Source organism: Stegostoma tigrinum, chromosome 9 (assembly GCF_030684315.1).
Source record: "Stegostoma tigrinum isolate sSteTig4 chromosome 9, sSteTig4.hap1, whole genome shotgun sequence".
Classification (NCBI taxonomy): Eukaryota; Metazoa; Chordata; class Chondrichthyes; order Orectolobiformes; family Stegostomatidae; genus Stegostoma; species Stegostoma tigrinum.
Window position 1 is genome coordinate 2,032,568 of NC_081362.1, and position 17,517 is coordinate 2,050,084.

Sequence of the window (17,517 nt, forward strand, 5' to 3'; positions counted from 1 at the left end):
GTCACTGTACAGCAATTTGCTAGACAGGAATGTTCCCTCCCAATGGGGAATATTTCAGCAGTCAAGGATATTCGACCTCAGATCTTTGGGTAAATGTCCTCCAAGGTGGACTTCGGGATGCACAACAATGCAGAGTTGCTGAGCAGAGGCTGATGGCCAAGTTCGGTCCCCGTGAGGGTGGCTTCAACCGGGACCTTGGGGTTCTTTAGTAGTACAGGTGACCCCACCACACTAAACGCCCTCACACACGAACCCCTTCCTGCCCAAGCGTGCACAAATCTATGGGGTGAATTTGCATCTGCAGATGCATTTTATTTTGTTCCAAAAGCACACAATTTATAGACAGCCAGTCAATATGGAATTTTATAAATTCCTTCTTTGGAAATAAAACCAGCCTAACTCCAAACTAAAACACGAAACCAATTCCTAAACAAGGTCTCACATCTAACATACATTATCTGACCTAAAATGTCAGGTCTTCTGTACACTCAAAACCTTTAGTTCACTTAGGACTGTGACTTGAAAGCAATTTGGAGATTTAAATGTACATACTAAGCAATTAAAACTTTCTAACTGATTAAAGATTTAACAGCATCTTAGGTTTATTTAGCACATCCTCATCAATGGTGGGAATCTTTGATCTTTTATTTATAAATTCTGTGTCTGATACTGCCTCTCTCATTAACACCTGAGGAAGGACTGACACTGAAAGCCTGTGTTTTCAAGTAAACCTGTTGGACTATAACCTGGTGTCATGTGTATTCTGGCCTTATTGAATGGTGGAATAGGCTTGCTGAGCTGAATAGCAGCCTCCCATTTCTTATGATCTTGTGAACTTGAAGTATCATTCCCTGTTGATGCTGAGTGAAGCAAGTTTTGTTATGCCTTTCATGGCTGATCTTGCATTTTACAGGGTAAAAGCCATTTTCCCTTGTGCGGCAAATTCCTGTCGTGCACCTAAAGCTTTCTACAATTTTCATCTTTTTATAAATTACCTTGTTAATTTACTGGCTAGATCATCAACAAAAGCAGTGAAAAATAGTGATAAAACAATCCCTATGTGACACCAGTAAAAAAAACCTGACTCCATACTGATCCATAAATGTTTAACTGTCATTTTGGGCGTAAAAATTGGAGAGAATTCCTGCTCAATATGTAAGATTTCCTCTGTGTGACTGTGTGTGATTATTATACATGTGCACTTTTTAAAAAGTATTGTCACCATTGTCCTACCAGACTATAGGCCTCTGGTGGTGACTGGTGTTGGTTTAACCTGAAGGTCACCACGCCTCAGGCAAGGGGAGAGCTGAGAAGGAGAGTCTTCCATGGTAACCACAGCCTGTGCAGGAATTGAACCCATGCTGTTGATGTCACTCTGGATCACAATCTAATTGTCCAGCCAACTGAGCTAATTGACCCCCATGAATAATAATATGAAGCAATAGACCAGTTTATTGGGCTTCAATTCCAACAAAATGCCTCATGAATAATCGGCTGAGTGTTTTGAGGCTGGATGAACACAGCAGGCCAAGCAGCATCTCAGGAGCACAAAAGCTGATGTTTCGGGTCTAGACCCTTCATCAGAGAGGGGGATGGGGTGAGGGTTCTGGAATAAATAGGGAGAGAGGGGGAGGCGGACCGAAGATGGAGAGAAAAGAAGATAGGTGGAGAGAGTATAGGTGGGGAGGTAGGGAGGGGATAGGTCAGTCCAGGGAAGACGGACAGGTCAAGGAGGTGGGATGAGGTTAGTAGGTAGATGGGGGTGTGGCTTGGGGTGGGAGGAAGGGATGGGTGAGAGGAAGAACCGGTTAGAGAGGCAGAGACAGGTTGGACTGGTTTTGGGATGCAGTGAGTGGGGGAGAAGAGCTGGGCTGGTTGTGTGGTGCAGTGGGGGGAGGGGACGAACTGGGCTGGTTTAGGGATGCAGTTGGGGAAGGGGAGATTTTGAAACTGGTGAAGTCCACATTGATACCATTAGGCTGCAGGGTTCCCAGGCGGAATATGAGTTGCTGTTCCTGCAACCTTCGGGTGGCATCATCGTGGCAGTGCAGAAGGCCCATGATGGACATGTCATCTAGAGAATGGGAGGGTGAGTGGAAATGGTTTGCGACTGGGAGGTGCAGTTGTTTGTTGCGAACTGAGCGGAGGTGTTCTGCAAAGCGGTCTCCAAGCCTCCGCTTGGTTTCCCCAATGTAGAGGAAGCCGCACCGGGTACAGTGGATGCAGTATACCACATTGGCAGATGTGCAGGTGAACCTCTGCTTAATGTGGAATGTCATCTTGGGGCCTGGGATAGGGGTGAGGGAGGAGGTGTGGGGGCAAGTGTAGCATTTCCTGCGGTTGCAGGGGAAGGTGCCGGGTGTGGTGGGGTTGGAGGGCAGTGTGGAGCGAACAAGGGAGTCACGGAGAGAGTGGTCTCTCCGGAAAGCAGACAGGGGTTGGGATGGAAAAATGTCTTGGGTGGTGGGGTCGGATTGTAGATGGCGGAAGTGTCGGAGGATGATGCGTTGTATCCGGAGGTTGGTAGGGTGGTGTGTGAGAATGAGGGGGATCCTCTTAGGGCGGTTGTGGCGGGGGCGGGGTGTGAGGGATGTGTTGCGGGAAATACGGGAGACGCGGTCAAGGGCGTTCTCGATCACTGTGGGGGGAAAGTTGCGGTCCTTAAAGAACTTGGACATCTGGGATGTGCGGGAGTGGAATGTCTTATCGTGGGAGCAGATGCGGCGGAGGCGGAGGAATTGGGAATAGGGGATGGAATTTTTGCAGGAGGGTGGGTGGGATGAGGTGTATTCTAGGTAGCTGTGGGAGTCGGTGGGCTTGAAATGGACATCAGTTACAAGCTGGTTGCCTGAGATAGAGACTGAGAGGTCCAGGAAGGTGATTCCATTAGGCAATGTGGCCTGCTTTTCTCAACAGCACCCTTCCCCAAACACCCATCAGCTCCCAGTTTAAAAAAAGCAAAACAAAAGACGACAGATGGTAAGATGTCTCCTTCTATGCCATCTAACTGTTGTGACTCTGTGAACATATCCTATGGCTCATTGTAACGCCCAAGAGCTCTGCTGAAATGTACAAATGTTATGAGACATCCATCTCAGTCATGTCACATTTTGGGATCTGTATATGTGCACGTCTGTTATAGGAAGAAGTAGAAAATGTACTAATCAGACACAAAAGCTATAATCTAAGAAAATGTTATTTAGAAAAATGAACAGTTTTCATATCTATAATTAGTAGAAAGGAAAATTGAGGTAAACTACCATAATTTTTGAAAATCCTTCTGCTTCCTATTATAGTTTCTCCTCTGAGGTGAATATTCCTTGCTGCAAAAGAGTTTTCGAACATTTAGCAGTCCCAGTGTTGAGTTCATAGCGGTTCTTCATTCCATCAGCGGTAGCTACATGATGCACCCTGGTCTTTAAACACTAGCCTCATGTTTAAAGATTCCCAGGTTCACCTTGGGAGAATAGAATTACTAGTTAGACGGTTTCAGATAAAGTACTTACTCATCAGAATTATTTCTGTGGTCGCATGTGAGGCCTTGCCTTCATCTGAAAGAATTATGAATGTATGCATTCCCCTTCTGTGTCTTAGACATAGTATTCTCTAGATGCGAACAAAACCACAAGATTTGAACCAGTTCCAAATGATTTGAGATAACAAAGTGTGGAGCTGGATGAAACACAGCAGGCCAAGCAGCATCTTAGGAGTACAAAAGCTGATGTTTCAGGTCTAGACCCTTCATCAGAAAAGGGGGAGGGGACAGCCTTCTGAAATAAATAGGGAGAGAGGCGGAGATGGATCAAGAGGAGACAGACAAGTCAAAGAGGCGGAGGTGGAGCCAGTAGAGGTGAGTGCAGGTGGAGAGGTAGGGAGGGGATAGGTCAGTCCAGGGAGGACCGACAGGCCAAGGGGGCGGGATGAGGTTAGTAGGTGGCCTGAGGTTGGGGGAGGCAATAGGTGAGAAGACTAACAGATTAAGGAGGTGGGGAAGAGCTGGGCTATTTTTGGGATGCAGTAGGGGGAGGGGAGATTTTGAAGCTTGTGAAATCCACATTAATACCATTGGGCTGCAGGGTTCCCAAGCGGAATTTGAGTTGCTGTTCCTGCAACCTTCAGGTGGCATACTTGTGGCACTACAGGAGGCCCAGGAGGGACATGTCATCTGAGGAATGGAAGGGGGTGTTGAAATGGTTTGCGACTGGGATGTGTAGTTGTTTATTGTGAACCAAGCATAGGTGTTCTGCAAAGCGGCGTCCAAGCCTCCGCTTGGTTTCTCCAATGTAGAGGAGGCCACAATGGGTACAGCGGATGCAGTATACCACATTGGCAGATGTGCAGGTGAATATCTGCTTGATGTGGAAGGTCTTCTTGGGGCCTGGGATGGGGGTGAGGGAGGTGGTATGGGGCAGGTCTAGCACTTCCTACAGTTGCAGGGGAAAGTGCCGAGTGTGGTGGTGTTGGAGGGGAGTGTGGAGTGTACAAGGCAGTCACGGAGAGAGTGGTCCCTCCAGAAAGCAGACAAGGGTGGGGATGGAAAAAATGTCTTTGGTGGGATCGGATTGTAGATGGCGGAAGTGTCAAAGGATGATGCGTTGTATCCGGTGGTTGGTGGGGTGGTATGTGAGGACGAGGAGGATTCTCTTTTGGCAGTTATTGCGGGGATGGGGTGTGAGGGATGAAGTTGCGGGAAATGCGGGGGACACGGTCGAGGGCGTTCTCGACCACTGTGGAGGGGAAGTTGTGGTCCTTGAGAAACGAGGACGTCTGAGATATACGGGAGCGGAATGCCTTATCCTGGAAGCAGATGCAGCGGAGGTGAAGGAATTGGGAATAGGGGATGGAATTTTTGCAGGAAGGTGGGTGGGAGGAGGTGTATTCTAGGTAGCTGTGGGAGTCAGTGGGCTTGAAATGGATATTCCTCTTGTCTTGAATTAGCATTTTTTTATCCCCCAAGAATGAAAAAAACTTAGTATTTTACATGGTCAAGGTGCCCAGTCAATGAAGTAACTTGGCAGGATAGTAGATAATAAAGTGTGAAGCTGGATGAACACGGCAGGCCAAGCAGCATCTCGGGCACAAAAGCTGACGTTTCGGGAAGGGTCTAGGCCTGAAATGTCAGCTTTTGTGCCACTGAGATGCTGCTTGGCCTGCTGTGTTCATCCAGCTTCACACTTTATTATCTTGGATTCTCCAGCATCTGCAGTTCCCATTATCTCTTGGCAGGATAGTCACTGCTTTATATGGAAGCACTGCAATCAGACTGCTCACAGGCCTTACAAGAGCAATGTAACGAATGATTAGTTCCTACTTCGGTGGAGAAATAATTGTTGTCAGGGCATTAGTAGAACTACTGAGTTGAGCTTTCAAAATGCTTGTTAAGTCTGTTACATCTAAATGATCAAGGTTCGGGCCTTGACTTAATCGTCATCTAAAAGTTGACACTTCTGACTATATTAACCAAGGCAAGGGACATTACCATATAAGCTCTTTTTGAAGCAGCCTCTGTAGACTTTGAACCATCTAACTGAGCTTCCTTGGTGGAACTTGGGTGTGAAATGTTGTTTGACTTATTTGTATCATACTGTCATTGGAAAATTAGTCATTTGAATGATTATTTCTCATTCATTGAAAAAACATGATGACATTTTTGTCAAGTTTTCCAGTGTTGCTTAAGCTGATTGTGGGCTAGATGAACGTGCCCTTGGAACGATCTTTAAAGTTTTGGAATGTAGACTATATAGCTGCACGTGTAAATAAAGATGCCATTTCATTAAAGTGTTATAAGCTGTTTTTCATCAGTATCATTTTTTGTGAAGCACTTTCTTTCAGTGACTCATAATTTAATAGGACAGATAGACTGTTCTGTGCAGTGACTTCTGTAGGAACCAGTGCTGTGGCGTGATGTATGGAGGTATCCGACTTTGATTTTCCCCTTGTTTTACCACACCCTTTTAACAGTGTGCTGTCTGCGAATGAGAAGTGGTCATAGAGGTTTACAACATGGAAACAGGCCCTTCAGCCCAACTTGTTCATGCCACCCAGTTTCCCACTTTTACAGTCGAATCCTATTTGCCTGTGTCGTCGAATTCAGTTTGTGAAAAGAAACTGATTATTTACATTGATATGCTGCCAGAGATTCAACTACATTGTAGGGGGGAAAAAAGCATGTTTTACTATTGCTTCAAAATTTTCCCATCTCCAATTCTGTGTACAACGTTGGCTTAGCCACTGGAAGCTGTTACTGGTTGCTTGATAATGTCTGTAGCCACTCATTCACCTTTCAGAGTTCAGGCAGTAGTAGATAGAACTTGCATTTTACAAATTGCATTTCTCGCGATGCAAGGACATGCTAGAGCACTTTACAGACAATGTGGTTACTACAATGAATATTTATTGTTATTTCTATTTTTAAAACTTTATCCAAGTGTGACCCAAGATATTAGTTTTACAATAAGATAATGTCTCCTGGATGTGTGCTTAAGTTCCAGAGCAGGAATTTGGAAGTGATTTTTTTTTTAATAATTCAGCAGCACCCCCTTGAAAATGTAACTAATGAATTGGGCGAATTGCCAAGGCTGTTTCACAAATATAATGAGATTTGTCAGATGCCAATGTAGTGCAATCCAACAACTGGGCTGATGTTCAAATAATGTCAACAATAGAGAAGCTTAGTAGATTCATGCTTGTTCCTGCGTGGTGCTAATCCCAGGATTTCTTGTCTGTACAGTTTAAACTATACAACTACATGTAAAGAGTAGTAGATTTAATGTGTTTGTGTTATTTGTTGAAGCTGTGAATGGCAATGAAGTCTCTTTGTACATCTGGAATTGAAGATGAGAGGACTTCTGGGTTCTTGATAACACATTTCGTGCAATTTTGTTCTTTAGTTGAGCTCTCAGGTACTAAGCTAATGAACCTTCTCTGCGCCCACTTTCAGTTCAAGCATTGTGAGGACAAGCCTGTGATAATAGAAACAGATAAATATTTTTACAGTTTATATTTCAATCTTACAATATTGGTCATTGTTGAGGTTGGTTGGCTCACAACCAAACTCAACACCCACAACCTGAGCCACAAATCTACTCCAAAACCTTGGATATTGGTCATTTTTGTGAAGGAGTTTAAAAATTAATTAGATCAATCCTTCTGGAACCATGATTTTAAAACCAACATGTGTTAGTGAATCAGTGACTGCAAGGATCCCTAGAATATTAATGGTTGTCTATTTATTAAGGGGGTTTGTAGTAGGTGAGAGAAAACATTTAAAATTTAAGTCATTAGCGGTAGCAGAGTTGAGGATGAACAACATCACTTAATTAAAATTATGATTTGATTTATTGTTGTTACATGCATCTAATTACAGTGAAAAGTTTTAGATAACAAAGTGTGAAGCTGGATGAACACAGCAGGCCAAGCAGCATCTCAGGAGCTTGGCCTGCTGTGTTCATCCAGCTTCACACTTTGTTATCTTGGATTCTCCAGCATCTGTAGTTCCCATTATCACAGTGAAAAGCTTTGTTTTGCATGCAGTACATAACGCAAGGATATATGAATCATAGGGTGTTTAGCCAAAACAAGACATACAAGGTTATGGCTGCACGGGTGGTGCACAAAAACAAGATCAACATTAGGTTAAAAGAGACCCGTTTGGCAATTAATAACAGCAGGGAAGGAGCTGTTCTTGAACCTGTTTTTATGTGTGTTTAAGCTTCTGTATCTTCTGCCTGACGGAAGAGGTTGGAAGAGAGTTTTTTACTGGGTTAGGAGAGGTCTTTGATGTTGGCAGCCTTTCCGTGGCAACAAAAAGTATAGATGAAGTCCGTGGATGGGAGATTAGTCTGGGTTGTGTACACAACTTTCTGTAATTTCTTTCGGTTCTGGGCAGAGCAGTTGCTGTACCAAGCCATCATGCACTCTGATAGTATGCTGTCAGTGGTGCATCTGTAAAAGTTGGTGGAGGTCCTTACAGGCATGCCAAATTTCCTAAGCTGCCTGAGGAAGAAGAGACCTTGTTGTGCCACCTTCACTGTTGCATTTACTGGGGAAGTCCAGGACAGATTATTGATCCAGTTGCAGAGGACGAAGCTGAGACCTAGTCTTGGGGTTTGGAGATTAGTTTGGTTTGGATCATAGTGCTGAAGGTAGAGCTGTGAGAGCTTGATGTAGGTATCCTTATTATCCAGATGTTCCAGGGCTGAATGTAGGGCTAGGGAAAAGGCATCCATTGTGCTTCATTGTGAAGGAGAACTGACTGGAATCTGAAGCAAATATACTCTCTCCTAGAAAGAGAAGCTGTTTAGAATAGTCAAAGGAAAAAGTTAGCGGAATTGCTTAATTTGTGAAACTGCCAGACCAAGAGTGTTTGTTTGCACTTTGCCGATTATTAAAAGACTGAAACATCTAAGTCCTCATTTAGGAGGTTTCAAATCCGCTTTCACAGCTCCGAGGACCAGAATTAAGAAGAGGCAGTTAAGTCACAGTTCCAGGTCAGACAAGGAAGGAGCATTTCCCTCCATTTTAGTTAACTGTAAACTGCTGGTGTTGGGGAGCAGATGGGATTTTCTTTCACCATGTATTTTGAAATCTTTCATACGTAGGTTGAATTGTCTAATTTCATTTTTACTTGTGTATAGTGAACTTCCGTATTATTATTAAAACCAATTCTGCAATCTTGTGTCATAATAAGGTGTAGAGCTGGATGAACACAGCAGGCCGAGCAGGAAAGTTGATGTTTCGGTTCAAGACCCTTCTTCAGAAATGGGAGAGGGGAAGGGGATTCTGAAATAAGTAGGGAGGGCAGGGAGGCAGATAGAAGATGGATAAGGGAGAAGATAAGTGGAGAGGAGACGAGTCAAAAAGACGGGGTTGGAGCTAGTGAAGATGAACGTAAGTGGGGAGTTAGGGAGGGGCTAGGTCGATTCAGGGAGGAAAGACAGGTCAAGGAGGGATGAGGTTAATGGGTAGGAAATGGGGGTGGGGTTTGAGGTGGGAGGAATGGTTAGGGAGGCGGCGATGAGCTGGGCTGGTTTTGGGATGCGGTCAGGGGAGGGAACATTTTGAAGCTTGTGAAGTCCACATTGATACCCTTGGGCTGCAGGGTTCCCAAGCGAAGTATGAGATGCTGTTCCTGCAGCTTTTGGTTGGCATCATTGTGGCAGTGCAGGAGGCCCAGGATGGACCTGTCGTCCAAGGAGTGGGAGGGGGAGTTGAAATGGTTCGTGACTGGGTTGTGTAGTTGTTTGTATTCCCTGGTCTCCAACATCTCATCTTTACCATGGACATCCAGTCCCCGTATGCTTGCATTCCCCATGCAGATGGCCTAAAGGCCCTCCGCTTCTTCATGTCCTACAGGCCTGAACAGTGCCCCTGCACTGACCCCCTCATCCGCTTAGCTGAACTTGTCCTCGCCCTTAACAACTTCTCCTTCAATTCTTCTCACTTCCCACAGACAAAGCGGATGACCGTGGGTACCCGCATGGGCCCAAGCTATGCCTGCTTCTTTGTAGGTTATGTGGAACAGTCCCTCTTCCAAAGCTACACTGGCCCTATCCCCCACCTCTTCCTCCATTACATCGATGATTGTATCGGTGTCACCTCGTGCTCCCACGTGGAGTTCGAACATTTCATCCACTTCACTAATACCTTCCACCCCAACCTTAAGTTTACCTGGACCATCTCTGATACCTCTCTCTTCCTGGACCTCTCTGTCTCCATCTCTGACATCCGCCTGGAAATCGATATCCATTTCAAGTCTACTGACTCCCACAGCTACATAAAATACACTTCCTATCACCCACCTTCCTGTAAAAAGGCCATCCCCTATCCCCAATTCCTTCGCTTCCACTGCATCTGCTCCTGAGATGGGGGCATTCTACTCCTGGACGTCCCCGATGTCCTCATTTTTCAAGGACTGCAACTTACCTCCATAGTGGTCGAAAATGCCCTCAACCGTGTCTCTCGCATTTCCCACAACTCATCCCTCTCACCCCTTACCCGCAATAACAACCAAAACAGAATTCCCCCTCATCCTCACATACCACTCCACCAACCTCCAAATCCAACGCATCATCCTCCGACGCCTCCGCCATCTGCAATCCAACCCTACCACCAAAGACGTTTTTCCCTCCTCACCCTTGTCTGCTTTCCAGAGGGACCACTCTCTCCGTGACTCCCTTGTCCACTGCACATTCCCCTCCAGCCCCAACACCTCCAGCACTTTTCCCTGCAACCAGAGCAAGTGCTATACCATTATCTCCCTCATCCCAGGTCCTAAGAAGACCTTCCACATCAAACAGATGTTCATCTGCACATCTGCTAATGTTGTATACTGTATCCACTGTTCCCGTTGTGGGCCCCTCTATGTTGGGGAAACCAAGTGGAGGCTTGGGGGGTGCTTTGGGAACATCTACGCTCAGTTTGCAACAAACAACTACACCTCCCAGTCGCGAAGCATTTCAATTCTCTCTCCTCTCTCCTCTCTCCCTCACCCCCTTCCTTGACATGTCCATCCTGGGCCTCCTGCTTTGCCACAATGGGTATCAAAATCTCATACTATTCAAAGAATGGTGTCACCGAACCCCCACAAATTTGTAGCAATACCTCCCTATTCTTCTAGTCCTGTGGTTGCAGGACCCTGCGCCCCCCCCCCCCCCCCCAACACCAAAAAAAGGATATAGGGATGCAAACTAGTATGTTGTTTCAGACCCATCTTGGAGTTAGACACTTACACTTATGCCAGGGTATGGTTTGTGACTTGCCCTGGAGTTGGTGATAGTTCTGGAGGTAAGTGATGCAAATGATCATAGTTCTTCGGTCTCCTGCCAAAGTAACCAATGCTTTTTGTGAGCACAGTGCCTGAAAAAGCCAGCATTGCCTTGAAGAGCCAAATGACGACATTCTGTGCCACAATGACCCTTCCTTTAATGAAAATTGACTCCCTTGTGTTACAGTTTCCCATCTGCTTCCAGAAAATGTAATTTGCTTAGAAATCAGGAACCTGAATTGTAGCTGATAGCTTTTTTTTTTGTTTCCCTTTTGTAAACAAATTAACTGTAACCCTGAACCTTATTGTATTGAGTCCACTGCCAATGTGTTGATATCATATTCTTGCTTTGCTGAAGGGAAGCTAAACCTTATCTTGGAATGGCTGGGAAAAGAGTGAACCAAACACTATAATCCACCATGCATTGACAATACAAAAAAAAGTACTGCAGATGCTGGCACTATGAAATAAAAAGATAAAAAGCTGAAAATACTCATGGGGCTGGTAGCTGTTGGAGAGAAACAGTTGAAATTTTGTTGACCTGAAATATTATTAGAATTGGTAAAAGTCAGAAATATATTAGATTTTCAACCCGTGAAAAGAACAAAAAATATCTGTGATTAGGTGGAAAATGGGAGAGATTAAATGACATATTTAGTGATTCAAAGACAAAAGGAGTGGAAATGGAGCAAGTAAGGAAGTAAAGGTGATGTGTAAGGCAGAATGTTTAGCACTAAAAAGGCAAGAAATGTGCCACCTGAACACCAAGATAAGTATTTTCAGCATTATCTTTGCTCTTCCCCAGTGAGCCTGAAGCATCTTATGCAAATAGCTAGTGTCTTAATTGGAATAAAATGGACTTTGTGCAACTGGTTAAAACCGAGAAGGGGATAATTCAGACTAATGCCAACTGTTGCTTGATTAATGCAGGTGTCTTTGCTAAAGCGTCTGGAGCGAGTTTTCCAAACTTGTTTTTCTCCGGTGCCAACTATTAAGGTCACTAAAGAAGAAATCTGCTCTCTGGGGCAGCTGCTGCAGTCTGGACTGGAGAGGGGAGACCAGGTCAAGGCGAACAATGGGTAAGATTGTGAACAAGTACGCACATTGTCAAGGATTCAGTTGAAATGAATTGGGAAAATTATGGTTAAATGCATTGAAGGTGATTCATTAAGCTTATTTCAAATAAAAGCTGTATCCATTGAGCTGACGAAGATTCAACCAAAATGCTGTTTGCGTACTGCAGCAAAAAAATTGTTAAATTCAAATGTGTACTCGCTGAAAACGATAGAAGTGAAGATCTGCAACGAAATCTACTCTAAACAGAATTCTTTGATTAAAGTGCTTAATCTGCTGAGTCACGTGTTTTATTGCACTGAATAGCTTCATTATTTCTTGTGGGTCATGCAGGGAGTTGTTATCTGTGTGGACCGAGCTGCAAGATGTGGAAGATGCTCACGGCCTGAGGTACCAGTGGGGTGGTTCTCACAGCAACAAAAAGCTTCTAATTTCTCTGGGAATCGATACCAGAAACATTGTAAGTTAATGGGATCGGGGGATAAAGGAGAATTTATTAGAATTTGCCAGCACCTTCCAAACCCTTTGCCTGAGCCACCTAGAGAGGCAAGGACAGCAGAGGGTGGTGGTGGAGGGTTGCTTTTCAGACTGGAAGCCTCTGACCAGCGGTGTGCCACTAAGATTGGTGCTGGGTCCACTGCTTTTTGTCATTTATATAAATGATTTGGATGTTAACACAAGAGGAATGGTTAGTAAGTTTGCAGATGACACCAAAATTGGAGGTGTAATGGACAGCAAGGAGGGTTACCGCAGAGTACGACAGGTTCTTGATCAGATGGGCCAATGGACCGAGGAGTGGCAAATGGAGTTTAATTTAAACAAACGTGAGGTGCTGTATTTTGGAAAGGGAAACCAGGGCAGGACTTAATTACTTAATGGTAAGGTTCTGGGTGCTGTTGCTAAACAAAGACCTTGGAATGCAGGCTCATGGTTCCTTGGAAGTGGAGTTGCCGATAGATAGGATACTGAAGAAGGGTTTGGCATGCTTGTTTTATTGGTCAGTGCATTGACTGTAGGAGTTGGGAGGTTATTTTGCAGCTGTGCAGGACATTGGTTCGCCCACTTCTGGAATTTTGTGTGCAATTCTGGTCTCCCTGCTATGGGAAGGATGTTGTGAAATTTTGAAAGAGATCAGAAAAGATTTTACAAGCATGTTGCCATGGTTGGAGGGCTTGAACTAAAGGGAGAGGTTAAATATGCTGAGGCTGTTTTTCTTGGAGGATCAAAGACTGAGGGCTGACCTTTGAGGTTTATGAAATCTAGAGGGGTATAGATAGGGTGAATAACCCAGGTCTTTTCCCTGGGGTGGCGGTATCCAAAACTGGAGGGCATACATTTAAGGTGAGAGGAAAGAGTTAAAAGGGACCTAAGGGTAAATCTTTCATGCAGAAGGTGGTGTGTGTATGGAATGAATTGCCAGAAGAAGTCGTGGAGGCTGGTACAGTTACAAAAGGCGTCTGGATGGGTTTGTGAATAGGAAGGGTTTCGAGGGATATGGGCTAAATGCTGGCAAATGGGACTAGATTAATTTAGGATATTTGGCTGGTGTGGGCAAGTTGGATTGAAGGGTCTGTTTCTGTGCTGTACACCTCTATGACTCCATGACAGCAGGTACCCCACCACTTGCAAGTTCCCCTCCCAGACACAGATCTGGAAACAACCTGAATATATATTGCTGTACATTCACTCTTCATAACAGCATTGTGGATATGCCTCTACCACATGGATTGCTGAGGCTCAAGGAGGCAGCTGAGCACCACCTTTTTTCTCCAGGGTATTTAGGATGGGCAGTAAATATTGGCCTCAGCCAGTGATATCCATCTCCTATGTTTTTTTTAACTGAAGAAAAGTTAACTTGTTTTAGTGCAGCTGGCTTACTTCCAATAAACAGTTGTACTTTATGTATTCATTCTTTCTGAAGTGTACTGACTCTTGTTAAGAGCAAATGAGTCACTCTGGCAGTCATGTTCCCTTTGTTTTTTCTACACGGACATTTAATACATTTGGAAATTGTGGGGAAAGGAGAGTACCTAGTTTTAGTAACTGCCTTCGATAACTGCAAGATAATGCAGTTATTAGAAAAGTTTTATTTGTCCTCTGAAGTTTGACACTTTGATGTGGTGAGTTTTGAGTGCTGCAGTAAGATTTCAGTTTAGATTATAAATTCAAACATTTGAAAGGAACCGAAACCCATAATCAAGTGTAAGAATAATCACCAACTGAACTAAGCTGTCAGAATGTTAAGTGCAAGGCATCATTTAGAAGGGGGCTAATTTCTAATGCTTAGAAAAAGTCTTTTGCGTTCTTCACAAAATAGAATTGCAAACTGTTTGTACATCAGCTTGTTGAATTTCAAGATCATCAAAACTCTGATGTTTTCCCTTCATTTCAGGTTTAATTAAATAACAATTAATTGATTCTAATTGTCTCTGTTCCAAAAGTTGTTTACAGGGCAGAGGAAGCAGCCTGTCATTGTTCCCGCATATGCGTCTGGTCTGGTAAGTACATCTCTAAATTGTGTAATGTGATGCATTAGTCACCTTCATTTTTGTATAAATGGAGACAGAAAAAGAAGAATGACCTGCACCCGGACTCTAATTCTGTAATTTTATTATTCAAAGGTCCTTACCAATCATATAATAAAAAATATTGGCGAGTCTTATGGGCCCAACAAATGTGTTTCACATTTTCAAGTAAACTAGGTACAGACATCCTCTTTAACCACCTGACAACAAGGTAGATTTTTGTAAACTGCAACTGACTATCAAACTACAGTAAGTAGATAGAATCACCTTTGTGTAATCTGCCCATGGCATAATGTAGATTTTCTTATTGTCTTTATGTAATTTATTCTTTACAGCAGATTTCACTTTAACAGGCTGATTTCCAGAATACTCGTGATAATTATTCTGCTTGTTTAGCTGTATATATAGAAGAACCTGGACATTGGGTTTGCTTTGTCCCTACATACTTCATATTTGAAAAGCAAACTACAAAAAACCCTGTTTTCCCTTATTGTCAGTTCAGATTCTATTTGTGATCATTGAACACCCAGATTTTGACCAAACTGTTGTTTAAAATGCTCATTTATTGATGAACTACAAACGATCACTTATCGTTCTAAAAACTTGCATCGGTATGCAAAATAAGGATTTAAGTCGCTGCTGATATAAGCTGCACAGTGTTGCAGTTTACAGTAGTGGTGCTCCATTCCTTGAGCTATCACCTAAACCATTACCATAATACAGGGCTTCCCAAACTTTACTGTGGAGCCTTATTTTGATGCTTGCGAATGGGTGATCCCAGGGCTACGTGCGTGGTGGTGTGTAGTCTCTTTAGACTACTCAGTGCTTAAGTAAAAGAGACTTTCCTTTTCACTAAGTTTTCTAGGTCAAGAATCAGGACTCCCATTCCAACCATAGGAACAGAGGACTTGGGAGCTGGTTAGGCCAATGTGCCTGCTCCACCATTCACTGACAGATGACTGATGCAGTTTTTGTGCGAACCCCAACCCTCTGAGCAAAAAATATCCTCCCCATCACTCTTGAAAAGGGGACCTCTTGTTCTTAAATGATGTCATATTAGTTTTAGTCTCCTACACAAGAGGAAACATGTTGCAGTATCAACCTTGTCAGGTACCCAATTAGGCCATGCCCACTGCCTTAACAAAAAAAAAAGCAAGGGTTTAAATTGAACCTTGCAACAGTTAATGTTTGCTTGGAGATTCACAGTAATCATTGTTACTTTTGGAGTTCACAACATCACATTTTTGTTTGCTTCTTTTTCATTTTGAGCCTGTTGTATGGCTAAAGTATTGCAATCTAAAGTGCGCATTGACATCTGAAAGTCTTAATATTCAGTTGTTGGGTTAAGTATCATCAGTAACATAAGCCAGTGTATTTTTCATTTGTTCTTAAATTGGCTGGGAACTTAAAAGGTTAGCTTTGCAAGTGCACGCTGCTAAAATGGGTTCTTGCATACTGAGAGCACATAATCAGGAAATTGTGCATTTAGCAAGTTTGCATTTCTGTTGCTGAGCAGAAAACCTTGGCTGTGCACCCACGATTTTCGATTTCTGCACTTCCACTAGGTGAGGCTTAATTCTAAGACCGTATCTCAAAACCTGCCAGTTAGGGTATACCTGTTTATGTAACATGGTTTCTTTTGTTTCAGGGCATGTTAGAACCCACTAAAGAACCAGTAAAGCCAATATCAGCTGCAGAGAAGATAGCGTCAATAGGTCAAATTTCAACTGCAAGTGTCACGCCCTCAGAAATGTGCGGTTCTGCATCTGATCAAATCCAAGTAATCCTAAGTTACAATTATTTCATTACTAAAGGGTATCTAATGATTTATAATCTTTTGCTTTCAAACAGCTTTGTTTACTGGTTAGTAAGTTGCAGGGAGTAGGAGGGAGATTGACTAAGCGATATAGATTGTCTATTGCCTAAACTTTAATAAACATTCCATTCCTGTTCTTCCTGTGTCATCAGTTTCTTAAATTTTATTCCATCACTGTTCTGTCCTAGCTGAATGGTGGATTGACATCTATTGCCAGGCTTGGAGCAGTGACATTTAAAAAAAAATTACGGCTGTCTGCTCGAGTGACTGTGGTAACTGGCATCCACCTGTCCGTAGGAAATACCTTGCTTAAAGTTTTTGAGAAGATTTGTAGCTTGGGTTGTGGATGAGGCTGCAGATTTGCTTGCTGAGCTGGTGTGTTTGAAGATGTTTTGTCACTCCCACAGTCCAAACATGTGCAGGCTAGGTGGATTGCCATGCTAAATTTCCCATAGTGTTCAGGGATGTGTTAATTAGCAGGATGGGTCTGGGTGAGATGCTCTGAGGGTCAGTGTGGACTTATTGGGCCGAAGAACCTGTTTCCACACTGTAGGGATTCTGTGACCTATGACCCTGCTAGGTAACATGGTCAGTGAGCCTCTGGTGAAGCGTTAGTGTCCTATCGCGCTTGTTATTTATATGCCTCGGTTTGCTGGGGTGGTTGGCATCACTTCCAGTTCTGTTTTTCAGTGGTTTGTATATCTGGTCCAGATCAATGTGTTCGTTGATGGAGTTCTGGTTAGAATGCCAGGCCTCCAGGAATTCCCTGGCATACCTCAGTTTTAGCTTGTGCTATTATGGATGTGTCGTTTCAATTGAATTTGTGTCCTCTTTGTCTGTATGGAGACACTAGTGAGAATTCGTTGTGTCTCTTGGTGGCTTGTTGGTGTTCGTGTATCCTTGTTGTCAGTTTTCTTCCGGTTTGGCTTATATGATGATTTTCACAGACCTTCCATGGTATTTTGTATATTACATTAGTTTTATTGTTTGTGGGTATGCGATCCTTTATGTTCGTCAGTAGCTGTCATTGGGTGATTGTTGGTTTGAGGGCTACCCTGATACCTTGTGGTCATCTCTGATACGCTGTTTAAGCATATACAGAATGACTACACATATGGACCAGATACTGAATTATCTCAGCAACCACTCCAACAGCCATTAACAGAGCTGCATCAGGACACTATTCAAACGAACCGTAACTCACTGTAGCAACCTGGAATTGAGCAAAGCGGAACGGGAGCACTTATACAGAATTTTTAAAAGGAATGGATACCCAAAAAGCACAATTGGCCATTACCTCTGTGATAGACCACAACAAGAAGACACAACATGACCAG

The 17,517-nt window shown here is 43.6% G+C and overlaps 1 protein-coding gene across 2 annotated transcripts in view; it reads left to right on the forward strand.

Annotated features, from left to right (window-relative positions):
* The window catches only part of LOC125455226 (aftiphilin-like), a 79,587-nt gene that overhangs the window by 36,815 nt on the left and 25,255 nt on the right, over positions 1 to 17,517 (forward strand). For both annotated transcript variants that reach the window (XM_059648306.1, XM_059648305.1), the window contains exons 3-6: positions 11,696 to 11,844; positions 12,173 to 12,299; positions 14,281 to 14,337; positions 16,013 to 16,144. In XM_059648306.1, coding sequence (XP_059504289.1) covers positions 11,696 to 11,844; positions 12,173 to 12,299; positions 14,281 to 14,337; positions 16,013 to 16,144 — 465 coding nt within the window. The remainder of the gene's footprint in view (positions 1 to 11,695; positions 11,845 to 12,172; positions 12,300 to 14,280; positions 14,338 to 16,012; positions 16,145 to 17,517) is intronic.